Consider the following 20,109-nt stretch of genomic DNA (forward strand, 5'->3'; position numbering starts at 1 on the left):
CTGACACACACAAAGACTTTGACCCCATTGAAGTCAAGTTAAAATGTAACTAAAAAATAATTGAACACTTACTTCATTCACAAACTCTCTGACTTGGTCCAAGAAAATCCTTTTGGGGCGTAATTTTTTCATGTGCATCTACGCTGTATGTTAATAAAAGTGCCTGTGTGAGATCTGAGACACAGCTTTGACTAAGAACTCTCTTTTTGTTCTTACTTTATGGCTTTAAAAAAAATATCGAGATATATATCGCATGTCACCATCCAGTTAAAAAATATCGAGATATATATCGTATATCGCCATCCAGCTAAAAAAAAATAAATAAATAAAAAAATAAAAAAATATCGAGATATATATTGCATATCGCCATCCAGCTAAAAAATATCGAGATATATATCGTATATCGCCATCCAGCTAAAAAATACCTAGATATGAATTTTGGGTCATATCGCCCAGTCCTAGTCCTTATACACACACAACACGGTAATATTACGTTGAAGCACAGTACGTATCACTCCGCGAGGCTCCGACAATCCATCAAGTGGTGCGGCTTCGTAGCTTACCAAAGTCGTACTAAAACATTTTTTGAAAGGTTTCTGAGCGCCGTGTAGCACATAAAATTGGTTTGCGGTCAGTAAGCACAACCAGAATTCATACATAAGGCACACTGTCGATTTTTTCTCATATTAAAAGATTGATATTTTAGTACTTTGGGGTAAACTTGTAGTTTTTCATTAACAGAAATACAGTTGGAAGGAACTACTTTCTCTTACGCCTTTCATAGTCATATGCGAAATACGGCTGTATAAATGTGTTGCATCTATATTTTTAAGTCGTATAAAAATATATCGATATATTTAAAAACTCGATATATCGCCCAGTCCTAGGGTGTCACACCATGATGTGAAGATTTTCTTTGCTGTCTCCTCCGTCCAGGGTTAGGCATTCATTTCTGATGGTTGGGGTAAGCGGCTAAGGAAAGCATTATGTCAATGAGATGTCCCCACAGGAATGTGTGTGTGTGTGTCACACTGCTGTGAGGAGTCAGTGAGATCATATTGATCATAAAACTGAGTGTTTCACTCCAAAATCTCAGGGACTCAAACCACAAACAGTAACTCTGAGAAATCAGAGATAGTTTTTACTTTTGTCTTCATGTCGAGACCAGCGTCAGACTGTCGACCTGTCCACGGTGTACCCCGCCTCTCAGCCTATGGTAGCTGTAACCCCCTCCCAACAGGATACGTTGATAGATAATACTCCCAGACACTTGATTCTGTTCATCTGGACGTTGTGTTTTCAGTGGGAAAAGGAGTCACTTGGATGAGTGAAGAAGCATTTCTCCCACTGAAAACTCTGCGTCCAGATGAACAGAATCAACTGTTCGGGATTTCCTTACCTGGATGTCCGAGCATAGACACGATAAATAATATGAATACATTTTATTTTAGATGTTCTTCAAATCACTCATGTTCACCTTGCACAAAAGAGTTAAAAACAATAAGAAGTGGTTGTGCTTGCCTTTGTACTGCATTTCCTTTTATAGTTATTTATTAGTAACAAAATATTACACTAATTAAAGCCATTAAACCACATCTGACAGATGTGAAAATCTCACAAATGAACCTGAACGTTTCCTGGAAATGTTAAATTAAAAATGTTTAAGACTAACTTTAAAAGTGATGTAAAGTGTATTTTTAATAAGGTTCAGATTTAATGGAGGAAGTTATAAATTTAACTGAGTATCTGTGATCATGACTGCATGAATTAAACAAAAACTGAACTTTATAGCAGCAAACGTGAAATAACGACAGGCTGAATCCAGTCGAGTCAATAAAACTTTATGTTTAATGTTTGTCATTAATCATGAATCCACAACACAGCAGTTTGTTTAGTGAGTAGGAAAAACGTGAGTATTTACATCTACCATCATACACGTCACAGTTTATACCCATGCTAACACAACAAAGACTTTTATATACAAGAAATACTATTAGCGTCGTCATACAAAGGAGTGCCATCGTTGGAACTATCTAGATTTGTCATTGATGCAAAATACACAAAATCATAATAAACGTCTCCTCAGCTGCCCTGAAGTGATCGGGATAATTCGACAGAATGAACGTGGATCGCTGTGGACCGGGTTTAAAAACTGGTTTACATCAGAAAACACAAGGCGAGACGATCACAGTCTACGTGTATACGAGGTTTGCCCTTCATGCCCGCGATAATACGCCCTCTCCTCGTTTATGTACAAAGAAATCAACGCGTCTCCTCCGTGAGCTCCGTCGGATTTCCCTCCACGTTCCTCCTTCTAAAGGAAACACAGACTGGGTGGGGTCAGTGGTTTTAGTCTCACACAGAACTTACTTTCTTTAAAAAAGCACCAAACTACTTTTAATTTTCCTGCCATCCGACACGTTCAAGCCAAAGAACAAAAGAATGAACCGAACGTCCTACAAACAAACCTCTGATTTGCATAGTTCATCTTCACCTGCTTCGAGTTTGATTCACTGAAATCTGAACACTTCATCGCTGCAGACCGAGTATGCAGGACCGTTTGTTTAAAGCAAGAGTTCACAGCAAAATCAAAGATGTCATTTTAACTGTGGTAACCGTAGTAACCGTTTACACATCTCTTTTGTTTTGGTGGGAATGACCCAGGTTTGGAGATATTAGGTGCAGAGATTTCTGCCTTCTTTTGAATACAAAGTACTAAACAGCACAAAGAACTACTTTCTTTTTACTGTCTACAGTCTGTCTACACTGTCTGCCAGCCAAAGGAAAATGCAGCCAGGTCTCTCTTTAGTAGGGATGGGTACCGGTATTCGGTGCCATGATGGCACCAGTTCTGTCATAAACGGTAATAACCAGACCGAAAAGCAGCGCACATTTCGGTGCTTTTTTTTCCTGAGCTGTGATGACTTTAGATTCTAGCCAATCATTTTACGTTTCCGAGGATAGTAGGCGGGTCCAGGTACGTACGTTCTTTTAGAGCAGAGCTACAGATTAAAAATGCCCGAGGCGAAGCGGTCAAAGTCTGGCTGTATTTGATAGCTTGCTGCGAGACCTCACACCGAGCACATCTACTGCGGGTGTGGTGCCTGTTATCGGACCCGGAGTTTGCAACATCCCCCAAAAACCCGAAGAGGAGAGTCCTGGCCCCTAGCCCTGCCAGTGTAGCAGAAATGATGAGGATGATGATGCAGCAGCAGCCGTTCTTCTCTGCGTGAGTAGCTTAATGTTGTTCGTGTGTAATTTACGTTGAGTAGGCTAACCACGTTATTACATTAATGCATGTAAGGTGAACTAGCAAACACCATCATAGCTACATGCGGCTGTCTTCTTGTTTGATGGCAGATACTCCCTTCACCCTGGCCAAAAAGGCTAAAATGACCAAAGAAAAAGTGGAAAACAGCTAAACATGAGAGGTTTTTGGACCAATTTTGTGTTCTCCATTCTTTAAGCACCGGTTCGAGCACCGTTTAAGCACCGGCACCGTTTCAAAAGTACCGGTTTGGCACCGGTATCGGATAAAACCTAAACGATACCCATCCCTACTCTTTAGTGAGCAAATAATTAATATAAGCTGGTCAAAGCAGGCCGTCACTTTACATAAAAGATGCCGTACCCACCAGCGAGGTCCCTCCGTTGGATATGAAGGATGCTACACATTCATAGAGCAGCAACTTGTCAATGACACCCTGGTTTATCCACTTGTTTGCCTCCAATAGAACGACAGCTGATAAAATTAAAGTCCTGACACTAGTGAGACTCATCAGGTAAATATTTACTGAGGTCATAGTTCAAGCTGCGGGGGTTGTTTTCTCAGACTTTTTTTGCAGGACAAACAGTTGCTCCCTAGTGGCCACTGGAAAGAACGCAACTTCCAGCTTTGTTTTAATTTTCAGACGTGGAAGCTACAGCCATCCTTTATATACAGGCCCAATCCCAGTGTCCAATCACAGGACAAAACCGACTGTTACCGGGATAAGAAACAAAAGCACCAGAATAAAACTGTAACGCAACAAGCACAAAGGAGCAACGACACAAAAGGCAAAAGAAAATCTGCATGTGTGGTTGCAGCATATGCATGTAAAGTAGGTTTAGTTCAGGGAGAAGAAAATAGTTCCCACATGAAACATCTTCAATAGGTTGTTGCTGCTTCTTTATTTCTCAGTAGCTGTCAACGATCTCAGATTCTCAGTTTAGCTCAGATATATTTAAAAGACAGCAGATGTCAAAATGTTCTAAAAGGATGAACAGAACTAAAAATCAGGAGAAAATAATGTACATTTAATTCTGCTGTGAACTTTTCTTTAGTAAACTGTTGTGTGGCTTCTCTCCCTCTGGTGTAATTTGATCCTGATGTAACACACTCTCTCACAAACTGCTGTAACAGCACACACCTTCATTGTTGCAGTTTCTCATTGCTGAAAAGCTTCTCTAACCTGCCTGCGTCATGTATTTACAGCATCCCCGCTCACAGCTCTTTGTAGGCTCAGAAGGATCAAACATAAACGGGTCAGCACGACTGCACACGGAGCTTTACAGATAAACAAACACACAGAATGATAGAAAAGTGATAAAAAATTAAACCTTCCAGTGCGTTATGTGAACTGGAGGTAAAGGTTGCAGGAAGAAAATGCAATAAGGTGATTTCTAAATCTGGCTTTGTATCAACTTATACATATTAATATCAATCTTCATGTTTTGCAAAGGCAACAAGCATAACAAATGTGCTGTGAGAAAAACTTTGAGAGCATTCAAAGCTGTTTAAAACAGAGGTAACATCATACGTTGTTGGCATAAACACAAAGGCGTCAGTGCGAGTCTGTAACAACTGTTTATATCGCTGTGAATACACACAGCACGTGAATCAGCTGCTCTGAGTGTTAATATGGGTTTCAGTTTCAACAGGACAACAATCAACTCGAACTCTTCGCACAAGGATGAAAGAGTTGATCATTCAGGGAATAAATGAACTAAAATTCTTTTAAATGAACTTTATAACTAAAAGTAGAAGAAGAGTGAAGCTAAAGATCTAAAAACAGACAAGTTCAAGGAGCTAACTCGAGCCGTGCTCACCTGTAACATCATCAGTCAGTTCACCAAACACCCGACTTCATGAATTCAGCAGTTTTCTGCAAACTGTCCGGGCTGTGGTGCAGCCTCTGTGTGAGCCACGGGACAGTTTCATGGCTTTAACTTTTATAAGTGGGGAATAAAGAGACTGGAAACGCTCACCGGACACAGAGCGCCACTGAAAGTCCAGCTCTAAACTAACTAAACTAAACCATCACCGCTTCACTCGTGTGTTTATGGTGGAGAATTCAAGCAGCGCCCGTATCACTGTTCACACAGCTCACACCATGCGTCGCAGCAGGAAGTGCACATGTGCAACAACTGTCTGAATGATGGCTGTTGTTCCATGTAGCTTACTGGGTCAATGAATGCAGCAGACACGTTCACTGACATTACAGGAGCTGAATATTTAATGTGGAGCCGCTCTGCTCATTTCGAGCTCTATATTTTGATGTTTGGACTTGACCAGAGGAGCTTTGTATGACTCATAGTTAAAAAATAATACTGCAATGTGTCTGAAACAAGCTGCTTCAGTGCCCGTCTCTTTAGACTGGCTGCTCTTTGTAAACAAACTATGGTTGTGTTTACTGCGCACATCCATCCTGGTGTGACAGAGTCAGAAAATCCAGAACTGGTCGACTTTAGTAGCTCCTGAAAATGATTTAATGGATGAAGTAAAGTTTGTGATGGTTCTAAACGTGCAGACGCACTCACACACAGTCTCGTCGTTTCACTGAAAACAAACCTGCAGCTTCTCTAAAGCAGCGAAAGCCATTCGAGTGCGCACTCAGGTCGTTAATCCTTAAATCTAAAACGTCTCAACCTGACTCACTTTTTCATCGACATATTTTTGTGTGATGCCTATATTTACTTATGCATGTATCCCCTATTTTATTGTTTCTGCTTTCAGCCCTTTATGTAGACAATGTTGATTTGATTTATTTCGTTGTTGTTCTCTTGTCTTAACTTTTAATTCGTCTCATCTCGCTCTTCGTCCAGCTTCCTGTTGAAATGTATTTTTCTATTTTTGCCTTTCTGTCAAAGCACTTTGCAAAGACATCGTGTTTTTATTATTTAGCCTCACAGGGGAACAGTTATTGGGGACTATTTTCTGTGTTGGATTTATCTAAATGTAGCTGGACTTAAGTTCAAAACTATAAACTACAGAGCCACCAGCCATCGTCACCAACACAATATGACACTGAATCAGGAGTTTTCTGCACCTTTAGGAGGAACCAAAACAGGACGAAGCTCAAACACAACGATCAGCTTCACCATGCAAAATGTGAGAAGGTGATCGGACACCAGGCAGAGCACAACGAGGATTTCAAATAGCCACGTGAGCTAACGGCTGTTCAACCTAAAAAGGGGGCGAAGTGATCAGGATGACAGTCTGCTCACAATCTGAGTGCTAACTGTAAAACAAATATTTAAAAGAAAACACTAAAATACAAAAGTATGACCCTTTGCAGTACTTTTACACGTCTACTACTAAATCCTGCTGATTCAACATCCTTGGTGTTCAAAGTGGTTTCCTAGACTACAAAGACATCAGTGCACAGTACAGTGTTTCTCCAGCGCTTCACCTCACAGTCTCTGTTCAGTGAATGAACATGCATACAAAACAGTACCCTTAATAAAAAAATGTACAGTCATTACTTTCATAGAAAAAATGCCAAAAAAGGTGTATATTTACTTCAGTTAACATCCCTAAAAATACCAGCAGTCGGACGCCTCGCACATATTTACAGGTTCCTCCGCTGAACGCATCGTCAGCTTTAAAAAACCCTCAGAGCAAACGGTCCCTCGCTCCTGTTCTCAGGAGCTGCAATAAAACCTTCGGCTGTTGTGAAGTGCACATCGCGTCTGATGAAGCGGCTACTGTCGGCTCAGAGAGCCATTTGCACATTTCTTCAATCAAAAGTATAACGACTGAATATAAATTATATGTATATACTTCTTTATACTGTATTAAATGTATCTACATTCTCTCTTACTTAAATATAAACACTTCTCATCTCTGTCGTTTATCTTCAACATTTCAGGAAAAAGTGACTGAAAATCTTCGAAAGCCGTCGCTCTGTTTGCATAAAGCATCACTTAAAGGTACTTTTTGTGACTTCCTGTTTTATAAGATTAACAAAAATTAACAGAATATAAATACCAGCTTGACTTTATGTCCTAAACTATCTGTGTTTTCTGGTCAAATGAGGTCCCGGCCGTACTTTGGTGCATTACCTTTTGTTCAAACGCTGCCCCCTGGTGGTGAACGTTTTATTTACATCGTTACAAAAAGTACCTCTAACCCGATGCCTTTATAGCCGCTGTTTACGTGACAGAAATAATCATCATTAGTTATTTGCTTTAATTTTGGTCTTTTGTTTTCATCTTTTTAAATCATCTAAATCAGTGATTCCCAAACTTAAAGCTGCTAAACTGGAGTCCACACGAGACTGACCTTTGGTCCCCCTCGTCCCACATCGAGACAGTGTCCCACATTTTGTTCACTGCAGGACAGGCACTTTCCTAAAGTCTGGCTTTTATCCAGTGGCTTTAAAAAACTGAAATACAGGGAAACTACTTAACTGGGTGAAGTCAAAACAAAGGAAATGATTTTGCTTTCTTAGTTAATCTGCAGTGATGCAGAAAGGAAAACATGACATTAAGTGACAGGTCAATTATCGGGACAGCAAAAGTAAATATAGTAAAAAGAATATATCACGGACAATAACATGAAACTTCTTGTTGTGCTTATTGCGTCTGCTCAGCGAGGGAGGAGAGAAAGTCCTTCACAAACTAAAAAAAATCATCGAGGTTCATGGAATCTGCCTCTGGAGGACACCCTGTAGTACCTTCACAGCCCACTAAGGGGCAGCGGCCCACACTTTAGGAATCACTGATCTAAATAATCCTTCAGTATAACATCCCTGCTTTGACCGTTCTGTGTTTATAGGTTTTATTTGTACATAAATAAAAATGTTTTTAAAGTGCCGTTTGCCTTTAAATCTTCAGAGCGAGGCTTTTTTTATTTGACTAGAAATCCCTTCGTAAAATCACGGGTTCAGTTTCAGGTGTAATCATGAATTTAGTGAAAAAGCTGAGCAGCATTTTCTCGGGTTAAACCCCGTCTGCACATATAAGAAGTAAAGAATCAGGATGCAGTGACGTGAGGACTGTTTGGTTAAAGGAAACACGTCTCAGAGGTCAAGGACTCGTTAGCTGGAGTGTGCGAGAGAAGACTGAAACCTTTAGTGGTAACTGGAGGACAGCTGGGGGCGAATCAGAGCTACCCTCAACTTCATGACCCAGTTTCTAGTTTGGCTCTCGCTCTCACGTCTTTTCTTTCTCTCTTTTGAGAAGAGTTTCTTATCTGTCCCTATAAACCATGAAGGGGCGTCCTACTCCTCGCCGATGCCGTGCTCCCACGCCACTTTAGCCTGCTCATCCTTGGTGGCTGCGATTATGGGCTGGGAGATCTTGCGTGGCATGGGCCGCGGTGCGGGAGGTGGAGGCGCTGCAGACTGGCTGATCAGGGAGTCCTCTTCAGGGATGCAGCCCTCTCGGAGGTAGGGTTTAGGGGGCAGCGCCGGAGGCTCGTGGAGGTGGTAGAGAGGCGGGTGGTGGGGGATGTAGTGTGGGTGGAAGTGATGGTGGAGTTGGTGGTAGTAGTGGGGGTGTTGGGGGTGCGGCAGCACATCCTGCTGCTGCATTTGTTGAACTCCGATGGAGGCCAAACCCGGAGCCTGGGGTTGGATTTGGGACCCAGCCTGAGCCGGGGTGACGCCTCCCGGGGCAGAGTGGCTGCGGCAGGGCGGGGGCTTGACTCCATCCAGGACTTCAGGTTCGGAGACGCTGTACCTGACGGGCTGGTAAGGTGAGTCGAGGTCCTCCTGGTCGGTGGTCCAAGCCTGGCTGCTGGGGACGGACTCCAGGGTGTCTGTGCGGCTGGCGGTGGGGTCAGAGGAGGAGGCGGGGCCACCAAAGTTGCTCTCACTGAGGGAGGAGACTCCGGAGCTGGCGCTGCCTGACAGGTTGGAGTTACTGCCATCCAGGATGGACTGTGGACTGGTGGGCGAGGCAGGTATAGGATGCAGGGGAGACTGGAGAGAGAGGCGAGGGAGAGTCACACAAACAATCACTAATACAGAATCTGTGATTATCAGCTGCGGTTTTATTAAATATGTTTAACGTGTGTGTCGATATTTCATGTCTGTTAATTAGGGCTGCCACGATTAGTCGACTATCAAAATCGTCAACGACTGATTTAATAGTCGACGCGTCGTTTGAAGCTTTGTAAGATCCCGAAAGACGCAGGAATAAGTAGTAGGATTTAAGAGTGTAATAACGGACTGAAACAGAAGATGGCAGCACTGCATGTACAAGGATGCCAGCTGCCGTTAAACCCCGAAGAAGAAGAAGAAGAAGCTGTGTCCCAGAATTCATAGCGCAGCCCAGCTCAGTTGTCAACAATGGCGGCAGCTAGTTAGTTTTAATATTACTCTTATTATTCTTTCTGGGTCACAAAATAAACGTTTAACATATTTTCAGGCGAGAATGTAGCTGTGTAAACCTCAAATATCTGCTCAGTTTATCAAGACACCACATATTTTCAAAAGCGCTTCGACGTTTTCGGAGACGTCTGTTACCCACTAGCTCGATAGCTAGCCGGGGGCTAGGCTAACTAGAGCCGTGAGAACACCGGACTCCCGGCAAATCGTTTTCAAACCCACTGCTGTCTTTCGCTACTCAGGTTAAACATATATAAGTCACTTAGATAACTTAAAAATGTTATTGTTTGGCTTTTTGTAGTATTTTATTTGTTCCTGAGTAAATCGGTTTGGCTGAGATTAAAGTTATAGTTTTTACACAGCTGAATAAACATCAAGCAGATTAAACTCGATTGAAACAATCTGCAAATGTCATTAAAATTTAATAAACTATCATCTTGTCTTTATTTTTAGTTAGCACATACCTTAAACACTTAAAGCTGTAAGCTAATGATAGTTATATAAGAGCAGATGCTGCTGGTGCAATAAGCTGTACGTTTTACGTCCAATGGATGATGATCTGATTAGTCGACTAATCGCAAAAATAATCGCCGACTAGTCGACTATCAAAATAATTGTTTGTGGCAGCTCTACTGTTAATATTTAACAAAGCAGATTCTGATTTTTCTCATGCATAATCATGAAGATCACAACTTATTTACGATTAATGTCTTCTAACTATAATCACATCTGATTGAAGTGTAGAAGCAAAACAATGACAGTACACATTAACAGGCTTTACTTTAAACTATAAATATACCAAGTAACACAAAAAGCAGGATTCTGGAGTGTTTGTTAAAAAGAGAGGAAAAAGGAAACATGAAGCCAATAAATCAAATGTTGCTGATGAGATTAGGAACAGGACACGAAGGTGAACTGAACAGAAAAAGACACAAAGCTTCCTCACAGACGTATTTGTCGTAACTGTTGGTGAATAAACTGTAAAGTGATTTTCAGCTGGTGTTGCCGACTCAGCTGTGAACACTGATGACATGGACACCAAGAAAAACACACAGACAGTAATGTGCACTGATTTGTGAGTGCATACACACACACACACTAATGGACTGACAGACAAACTTCATCCAGACAGACAGCAGGCATGAGGAGGAGGAGGAGGAGGAGGAAGAGGAGGAGAAGGGTACCTTTCTTAAAGAGCGCGCGGGGAGAGCTGGAGGGAGGTCGCTGACCTGGTGGTGGAAAGCGTCAAAGTGCATCGACAGGTGTTGCCCTACAGGGGGAGACACAGCAGGACTGACTGAGAGAAACTCGCACACACTCACACACATTTCAGACCAGAGAGGAGGAGGAAGAGGAGGTGGGAGGAGGGGCAAGGGGGGACGAAGGTCAGAGAGTGGAGAACAAGAAAGTACAGGCAGGTGGGTGGGGTTAAAACAGGAAAAGGGGGAGTTGGAGGAGTGTGTGGAGGAGGGGAGGTGTTCAGCTCTGATAGCAATTAAGTTGTTTGATTGCAGTGGTATGTAGTGTGTGTCTGTGCGTGTCTGTGTGTGTCTGCAGTGAAAACGAGATCAAATTAACCAAAGTTCACTCTCAGAAAACGCTTCCTTTCTTTCTCTCTGTGCTTCGAGCCGTGCAGACGTCTCCTCTGAGGTTACAGGAACCACAAACGCTTCATAAACACTTCATGTACCTGAACTTTCACTCTTGGGACTCAAAGGTTTGAATAACGCGATTTGCTTTTAAAGGTTTCTGTGTGGGACTAATACAAGTCTGCATCGTCACAAATACTCCTGAATGAAAAGCAGAGCTGCTTTGAATCCCCGATCACAGAGGTCACGGAGAGGAGAGGCCCAGCACTATTCTGTTAATACTTTGGCTACGTTCACGCTGCAGGCGAAAGCGCATCAAATCCGATTTATTTGACCCTATGCGACCCATATCTGATCATGGTGTGACAGTGTGAACGGTGCAAATCCGATATTTTCAAATCCGATCTGGGTCACTTTCGTATGTGGTCCTGAATCCGATACATATCCGATGTTTTAGAAAGCGACTGCTGTTTGATGGTCATGTCGCATTAAATCCGTCTTTTACGTCACCGACACGAGACAGACGCCAATTATCAGCGCCGGAGAAGACATCGTGAACGCTTCCTGGCCATCCAGATGTCAGTGAAACTGTTGGGAAGACAACGTGAACATTTTATTTGTACTGTATAATCTGCAGATTCTGACAGAAATCTGCAACTATCCTTTGAAGCAGCGCTCCTCTAAAACAGCAATAAGGATCATTATTAGGTTATTTACATTATTATGTAAATAACAAAATAACTTAAAGCAAAAATTGGGAAACGTGAAGTCCGAAGTCTTTATATTAAGACCATCAGTCAAACAATAGTTTGCTCTCGGTCTAAACAGAGCGCGTTGTGTGTGACGTCTTCTTTTGTGCATGCGGCCGCTTTGAGCGTTCACACTAGAGCGCGTTTGCTGTCACATTTTATCTGTAGTGTGAACGAGCAGACAAAAAAATCGGATTTGATCAAAAAATCTGAATTGAGCATTAAGACCTGAAGAGTGAACGTAGCCTTTCTCAGCCAATCAAAGCACAGCTTGCTTAAAGGGGGAAAAAAGCTAAAACAGCTGTTTTCAGACAGAAGACAAACTGAGAGGCTGCACTGAGACCCACCATTAGATACACAGGGATCATGGAGCTAATCTAACAGAGGTACAACCATTGACCATGACAGAGGAGATGAATCTCCCCTGAATTCTGCTCAGAAAACAGAGTCATGTCTTCTGACCCGGTGCTTAAAAAACAGATTCAGTTCCACAGCCAGGAAAACGTTACAGAGTCCTCCACACAAACACACTGCAGGGGAACCTGTGGGGATTCCCCACACACAAAAACCGACACACAACGATGCACAAGAATCAACGTTTCGCTCTCGCACAAAACAAACCAGCAGGCGTCCACGGATGACACTTTCTGGGCTAAAGGCGTTCAGTCGCATGGCTTCATGTCTAAACTTGGTTAAAAAGTGGAGTTTAGTAAATATCTAGTAAACATTGTCTACATTAGACGTTAATTCTGTAAGTCTAACACTGAAGTGTTTCTCTGTAGCTGTGAGCTGTGTGTGAGGGGGACAAACGGTACACTCTCTTGGTGGTCATGATCATCCAGCTCTGCGTGTGTGGTTCTCCCTGGGTTGCATCTCACTGACACACTCGTGCAGCTGTTTTTAGGATTATTGTTTCACAGTAAAAGGTTCAAATCCACTGAGGCGATAAAGAGGAAGTCCTTTCATGTTTCAGACGGTTTTAGATGTAAAAGAATGACATAAAAAGATTTAACGCTTCAGCATCTGTCATGCTCTGTGGTCCTGTGTGTGGAATGATGCGTGGGTAGCCACACCCCCAGGCTGGGCCATCACCGGCACACCTGCTCTCCATCGGGGTGATTACCTGAAGAGCTACTTAACCCGGCGCTGACGGATGCTCCACGCCAGTCTGTTAATCACCTCTCTGTGGTAACTAGACTCCCGCAAAAGCGTTGCATTCATATCTTGTTGGAGCTGCGTTAAATCTGCCTACTTGTGTCTAGGTTTCGATCCGGCGCTCAGCGTCTGCCACCTGCCTGTCCTCCTGCTCAATTGGATCACCCGGTACATCATCTGGCCCATCCACTACCTCCACGGATTTCCTTCTCACGGACTTCCCTCCCGAGCTCCCACGGTCCCGCTCTAATCGTAAGCCAACTGGTCTAACTCAGTTTTGATGTTTCCTCCGCTTCCCGGCTCCCTCGTAATCTTCTCCCCTTTCTGTTGCAGCCTCCCACGGCCCCGATTCCGGCTTCCTCGCGTCATTGTTTCCCCGGGTTTTTTAGTTCCTCGTTTTGCTCCTCTGGTTTTCCCGGGTCGCCTTTTGTTGTTATAATAAAGTGTCATTTTCTGCTAGCGCTTGAGTCTGCGTTTGGATCCTTTTGTGCACGCGCGCCGCAGCGCATGACAGCATCTGGCAAAGTTTGGTTTATGCTTGGTGGGAAATCAGTGCACAATACACACACACACACACGCACACACACACACAGTAGTTTCGTACCTTGAGGCAGGTTGCGTGGTGGAACAGGTGGTGCCATGACGCTGCCAACATGGGAGGAAAGGAAAGGGAGGGCTTCTCTGGTACCGCTGTCCAAACTCCAACTACTGGGAGTGGTCAGGACTGCAGGGTGGAGACGGGTGGAGTGGAGAAGATTAATAGATGAAATTTTTACAGAAATATTCTATATTGTGTGTGTGTGTGCGTGCCGACCTTTCTCAGCCACAGAGAGGTTTGGGTCGCTGCAGGGTTTGCATGGACCGATCACCTGGTGGAACAAAGCCCGCTGGAAGTTTGGTGGCTGAGGAGGAGACCATGAGCTCGTTAGAGAGGACCACAGCGATCACCTGAATCAGACTTTAATCTGTCTTCAGCTCAGTAAAGAACTGGACATGGTTGCATTTGAAAATATTTAAAAGAATATCTGAAGGTAGGTTGAAGCCATGAAAAGCACCTGCAGCATCACAGGTCAGCTGATCACTAATCTTTGTGCACAAAACACGAGCTTCCAGTTTCCTCTCCTGTGCATGTGACGTACCTGCAACTTCTAATAAATCAGATTCGTCAGACAACTGTCACTGCTGTCGTTCAGTTACCTGTCCATTGTCTGTGATGTTGGTGTACATCGCGCTGCTCGGCCTCTCTCTGTGCGGCGGCAGCAGCATCAGCATCTCTCTGTTGTGTCTGTATTTGTCAGGCAGAGACGGCGAGCCGACTGCAGACAGATTACAGGAGTGAGAAATGTGTGAAAGAATACAAAATATCAGCTAAATATAGTTTTAAAAATCTTCCATGCTCACCTCTGATGGTTGAGGGGGCGGAGTTTATCATCTGAGAAGGTGCAGAGTGGGTGGAGCTAAGACTGGAGGAGGACAGGCTCGCCTGCAGTATTGTACATATAGATTACAATAATGTGAGGTATTCGAGCAGTGATGCTCAGCTGTGCACAAAAAGCTGGACATGATAATATTACAGTGTTTTATATTCATATGTGATATATGGAGTGTTTGTTTCTTGCAACAAGTGCGTTTCCTCTCTGCGAATCACGTTTTTCACTGACCTGCATGCGGTAGAAGTCCTCGGGGTGTTCCACTACCATGCCGTCAGCCAGGATCAGCAGATTGCCAACGTTTCCCATCTCGCTGGAGTTGTGAGAGGAGAGAGAGGAGGAGGAGTTGCGCACAGGAGTCAGAACAGCTATGGGACTGGGAGGAGGGAACGAAAGGAGGAAAAAAGAGGAGAGGAAACAGGGAGGGTAAAGAGAAGGAGGGCGGGGGGAGAAGAGGGAAACTCCAGGTAGAAGAAAAGGAAGGTAGGAAGGGCCGAGCAAACCAAAAAAGAAGCAAAAGCCAAACAGCCGGCATGCATGAGGTGATGCGGTGAGAATGAGAGCGATGGTCAGCCATGAGCATGCAGGAAGCACGATCAGGGTGGTGTCGGTGAAGGAGAGAAAGAGAAAATGGCAGATTTTCAGAAAGTGCGATGTGAGCAGAGGACAGCAGAGATGCTGCGAGGAACTCAAAGATCATTAATGAGACACAGCAGGTGAAGAACAGATGGAGGTGAAGCCAGTGAGAAGAAGTGTGCTGACTGTGAAGGATGGTTTCTGCCGCGTTCACCACATTTAATTTAACAGTTTCCTTTAAGAATAAGATGAAAGTAATTAACGAGGATTATTAGTGATTTAATGGATTCTTTTCTGCTTTATATGTTTACAGTAACACTTCCAACTATCAAATGCAACGAAGCACAGCAGAAGATGTGGAGACGACCAGGACAGAACCTGGAGTGATGCCCAGACCTCACTCCACCCAGCCACCTCACACGCCTCTTTATGGGGACATGAAGCGCTCCCAAACCACCCGTCGGTGATCTCTTATTCCAGTGAGGCTCCTCTGAGGCCAACACTCGTCCTAAACCCAGAACCGGAGCTTTGCCTGGTTGGGCCGCAGACCCAATCCGAGGAGTGGAGCTAAACTCGGTGAATATGTTTTTATATTTTTATATATATTTAGATACCCTGAATGAGGTTTTGATGACATGGTGCAGACTGAGGAGTGTAGCTGAATAAGATTAAAGCAGGAGAGTCTAACGGGAAATTTAAAAAGTCTGTGTGTTGCTGACCTGTGTCGGTGCATCAGTTTGAAGCTCTCGGGGCTCATGGGGCCGTGAGTGGCCAGGATTCCTCTGGGTGTGTTGGGCCCTGAACCGGACTTGTCTAAACCAGGCAGACCCTGCAGAGACACATAGAAGCACTGCTCTGAATATTCACACTGCCCTCGGGCGTACACACAGACAGAAGAATCACTGGTTGGAAAGGTAAAGGTAAAATTATGAACAGAGCTGAAATGTTCAAAGAGATTCTTTGCAGTGACATCGTCTCTAAGCTTGGAGCACGTTGACATCCTCTTTGAAGAAGAAACTAATCCATCCATCCTTCCAGCATGTTTACACCGTAATGAATCTTCTTCTACACTCAGTTTGGTTCATGAGCTACATCTGAACAACAGCTCCACGTACGTATTTGTACCTCCTGAGGTTGTAATATTATATTATTTCGTGTGCTCACATGGCAGAGGCTGCTCCTCATCATCTGGAACTGATCGATCAGCTTCTTGTGCAGGGGACGCATTTCTGGGTGCACCAGCTTCTCGTGCACAGCCAGACCGACTCCCAGGATGTGAACCTGTGTGAAAACCAGTTTTTAAAAACATCAGCGGATGAGATCTCACACAAGAAGCCTGTTAGTATGAGAAAGAATGAAGACGAGGTCGTTGCTCACGTTGGTCTACAGACAAAACTTAAAGCACGTGTTTCACCTGCGCAACTTTTGCCTGCTTCATGTCAACAAATGTTTTTCTACTGGATCGAAATAATCTGACATGGGAGAGGGGGCGAGGTTAGGGGGCATCTCCTCCTATCAGCTGTGTGGTTGTGTGATTCATACAGCTGAGGCTGAAAGTATTAGCCCCCCAGGAATTATGGAGGATTTTGCTAAACTTCTTCACAATTTTTGCAGCATTGATGAAACTTGATATAGTCAAAGATTCACCAAACCTGTTAAGTAGCTTTTGGGACATTTTGTAATATAAAATAAATTTTTAGTCTTTATATCAAATATAGTCAAAAGTATTGTTGCCAAAAATATTAACGACATGTGAAAGTTTGTTTTGAAAAAGAGCGGCACATCACAGCCTGACAGCCCACTGACTATTAATGGTCATGGGGCTAATCACTCATTTCTTTCTTGTTTTGTATCAATAAAATATCCTGATTAAACTTAAACATTGTTATTTTGGAAACAGATACACTATAAAAAACAGAGTTGTTGTTAATGGTCATTTTCTTTCCTTCAGTTCAGTGAAAGCATGAATGATAACGTCTGCATGCAGATATATGAAAACAAAAACAAAAGATTCAACTGTTACAGGATTCTGAGGTTTTTCTTCAATCTGGTCATCGTGACATTTGTCTCACGCTAAAGGTCAAATTCTCCACATGGTTCTATCTGAACACACTTACAGCTATATGTGCTTCAGTGGAAACACATATAGAGCTTGAATTTGAGTATATGGAGTAGGGCTGCCACAAACGATTATTTTGATAGTCGACTAGTCAGATCATGCATCCATTGGATGTACAGCATACAGCTTATTGCACCAGCAGCATCTGCTCTTATATAACTATTATTAGCTTACAGCTTTAAGTGTTTAAGGTGCTAACTAAAAATAAAGACAAGATGATAGTTTATTAAATTTTAATGAAATTTGTTTGTGTGAAGTTTAATAAACTCCTTGCTATCTAAAATCTAACAGGACACCGGAGTAAATTCTGGAGCATCTCACACTTCTGATAATCAGCTGTCTGCTTGATGTTTATTCAGCTGTGTAAAAACTATAACTTTAATCTCAGCCAAACCGATTTACTCAGGAACAAATAAAATACTAAAGAAAGCCAAACAATAACATTTTTAAGTTATCTAAGTGACTTATATATCATGTTTAACCTGAGCAGCGAAAGACGGCGGTGGGTTTGAAAATGATTTGCCGGGAGTCCGGTGTTCTCACGGCTCTAGTTAGCCTAGCCCCCGGCTAGCTATCGAGCTAGTGGGTAACAGACGTCTCCGAAAACGTCGGAGCGCTTTTGAAAATATGTGGTGTCTTGATAAACTGAGCAGATATTTGAGGTTTACACAGCTACATTCTCGCCTGAAAATATGTTAAACGTTTATTTTGTGACCCAGAAAGAAAAATAAGAGTAATATTAAAACTAACTAGCTGCCGCCATTGTTGGAAACTGAGCTGGGCTGCGCTATGAATTCTGGGACACAGCTTCTTCTTCTTCTTCGGGGTTTAACGGCAGCTGGCATCCTTGTACATGCAGTGCTGCCATCTTCTGTTTCAGTCCGTTATTACACTCTTAAATCCTACTACTTATTCCTGCGTCTTTTGGGATCTTACAAAGCTTCAAACGACGCGTCGACTATTAAATCAGTCGTCGACGATTTTGATAGTCGACGTAATTGTGACTAGTCGACTAATCGTGGCAGCCCTAATATGGAGCCAACTTGATCTACTTGGCATCTCAGGAAAAAAGGCAGAGCTGTATTATTAAAGCTCTGCAGGAACGTCAGCAAACGACATCTCACCTGCTCCTGCATCAGGTCTTTAAGCTGTGTGATCTTCTCAGTGTCTTCAGGGTGGCTCGTGATATACTCCTTATCAAAGAAAGCCTGCAAACGAAGGAAAAAAGCAAAGTCAAACCTCATAGAAATGAACATTTTTAGTCCATTTTATACATATTTTATTCGCACAGATTCAGAGAGATTTTGCCCACGGATGACAAACTGCTGTGCTTTGTATTAAAATACATGTTCTGTACTTTTGTTTACAAAAGGAAACTCTAACATATCACTGAGGTTAGTGCATTCTGGACCGTTTGTGATGCTATGAGAAAAGAAAGTGTTAAAAAGTGTTTTATGAGTGGATAAAATAACAGTGGTTTAATCATATTGTGGCCCCTCCTTCACCTGCCTATAAAACTGCCCACTGTGATGCATTGTAAGATTTTACTGCTGTGACTCAGCCTCACGCAGGCCGATGACATGAAATTCACTGTTTGTCTGACCTCTTGGTATCTGGCGATGCCTCCGTTAACAGCAGCGTCGATGACCCCGTTCAGCGTCATGCTGAGCAGGTTGATGTTGCCGTGCAGCTGCTTGTGTTGGTACTGGCTGATCAAAGTCCGCAGCTCCTGGTTCTTATTCTCCACCACAGAGATGGCGTTTTCTAACGGGCTCACCTCCACCTGAGAGAGAGACGCAGAGAGACGAGGAGCCAAAGTGAGAGACGCTCAGATTACTTAGTAGAATATATCATAATAGATTGTTGTGAGTTTATGGATCCTGTTTATCTTTACAGATCATGTTCATGTGCTCACCAGCTCTCTCTTCTCCACCTCAAACCAGCGGGAAATCCCGGGCAGAGGGTGGGTGAGGATCAGAGTCGTCCTTTCTATCCACAGACTCTGAAAAACACGACAAGCAGTGAGACAAACAGTCCAGACTTCAGAAGGTTTCATGTAACATCAGCAGCCATCGAAATCTCCTGAAATATCACTAATTAGTGTTGAGAAACTGGTTTATTAATCATCTAAACTTCAGCCAAAAGGAGCCATGCTGGCTGAATTTTCAGAGAGCTTCAGAAAAAAACAGGCAGATCTTAATGAACTGAAGCAACGCTGTTAAAAAGAGGCGGATAAAAACCCTCCACAATGATGTGAGGGAGTCTCAGAGTGTTTGATGCTGTAAGCTGCTGAATCACGAGGAAGGAAAAACGAAGGAGAAACGATCACACTGTGTGATGTCTCGACTGTCAGGGATGGAAATGACAGACGAGGAAGATGTCAGATAAATTTCACAGGAAGGAACTTAAAGAAATGTAAAACTTGGATAAACAAGGTAAAAAGGTTTTTTAATGAGTCACTGGATATAAATGCTGTTTTATTTCATATTGTGAATCGCGTGTCATTCATAAGAATATAAACAAAGGCAGGTTCAGCTGGGTTGTAGTAAGTAAGTGTGTTAAGCTGATTCATTGAGTATCTAATACAAGAATAAGAGGAAAAAGCACTTCCTGTCTCACTTTGAACTCATTGTCTCGATCTTTGGGGCCTTTGTGGAAGGGCCGGTCGTAACGGAAGCGGCGAACGTTGTTCACTCGATAGAAGCTCTTAATGCGGTCCGGTACTCGGTCCATCTGAAGGACGGTCACGCTGTCCGGCACCGGCGTTACTGCGTAGATCTGGAGGTCTGAGAGGAGGGAGGTCAAAGATATAACTGATAACACAGCAAACAAAACGTTTCCATGGACGTCAGGCGTGGATTAATATCTAAATCGAGCGGTCTTTGGATGAACATCAGC

At 43.2% G+C, this 20,109-nt stretch overlaps 1 protein-coding gene across 3 annotated transcripts in view; it reads right to left on the reverse strand.

Annotated features, from left to right (window-relative positions):
- Positions 1–1,830: 1,830 nt before the first annotated feature.
- Positions 1,831–20,109, reverse strand: part of LOC102797476 (dedicator of cytokinesis protein 3-like) — a 304,843-nt gene continuing 286,564 nt past the window's right edge. For 2 of the 3 annotated variants that reach the window (XM_087841103.1, XM_087841104.1), the window contains 13 exons: positions 19,831–19,997; positions 19,127–19,213; positions 18,815–18,994; positions 18,336–18,419; positions 16,257–16,373; positions 15,812–15,942; positions 14,748–14,892; positions 14,488–14,569; positions 14,284–14,402; positions 13,901–13,988; positions 13,691–13,810; positions 10,778–10,863; positions 1,831–9,185 (listed from right to left, as the gene is read on the reverse strand). In XM_087841103.1, coding sequence (XP_087697229.1) covers positions 8,484–9,185; positions 10,778–10,863; positions 13,691–13,810; positions 13,901–13,988; positions 14,284–14,402; positions 14,488–14,569; positions 14,748–14,892; positions 15,812–15,942; positions 16,257–16,373; positions 18,336–18,419; positions 18,815–18,994; positions 19,127–19,213; positions 19,831–19,997 — 2,108 coding nt within the window. In that variant the 3' untranslated portion in view covers positions 1,831–8,483. The remainder of the gene's footprint in view (positions 9,186–10,777; positions 10,864–13,690; positions 13,811–13,900; positions 13,989–14,283; positions 14,403–14,487; positions 14,570–14,747; positions 14,893–15,811; positions 15,943–16,256; positions 16,374–18,335; positions 18,420–18,814; positions 18,995–19,126; positions 19,214–19,830; positions 19,998–20,109) is intronic. The other variant, XM_087841105.1, reaches the window with a different exon arrangement.

This window comes from Neolamprologus brichardi, chromosome 5 (genome assembly GCF_056152115.1).
Source record: "Neolamprologus brichardi isolate AB-2024 chromosome 5, ASM5615211v1, whole genome shotgun sequence".
NCBI lineage: Eukaryota > Metazoa > Chordata > Actinopteri > Cichliformes > Cichlidae > Neolamprologus > Neolamprologus brichardi.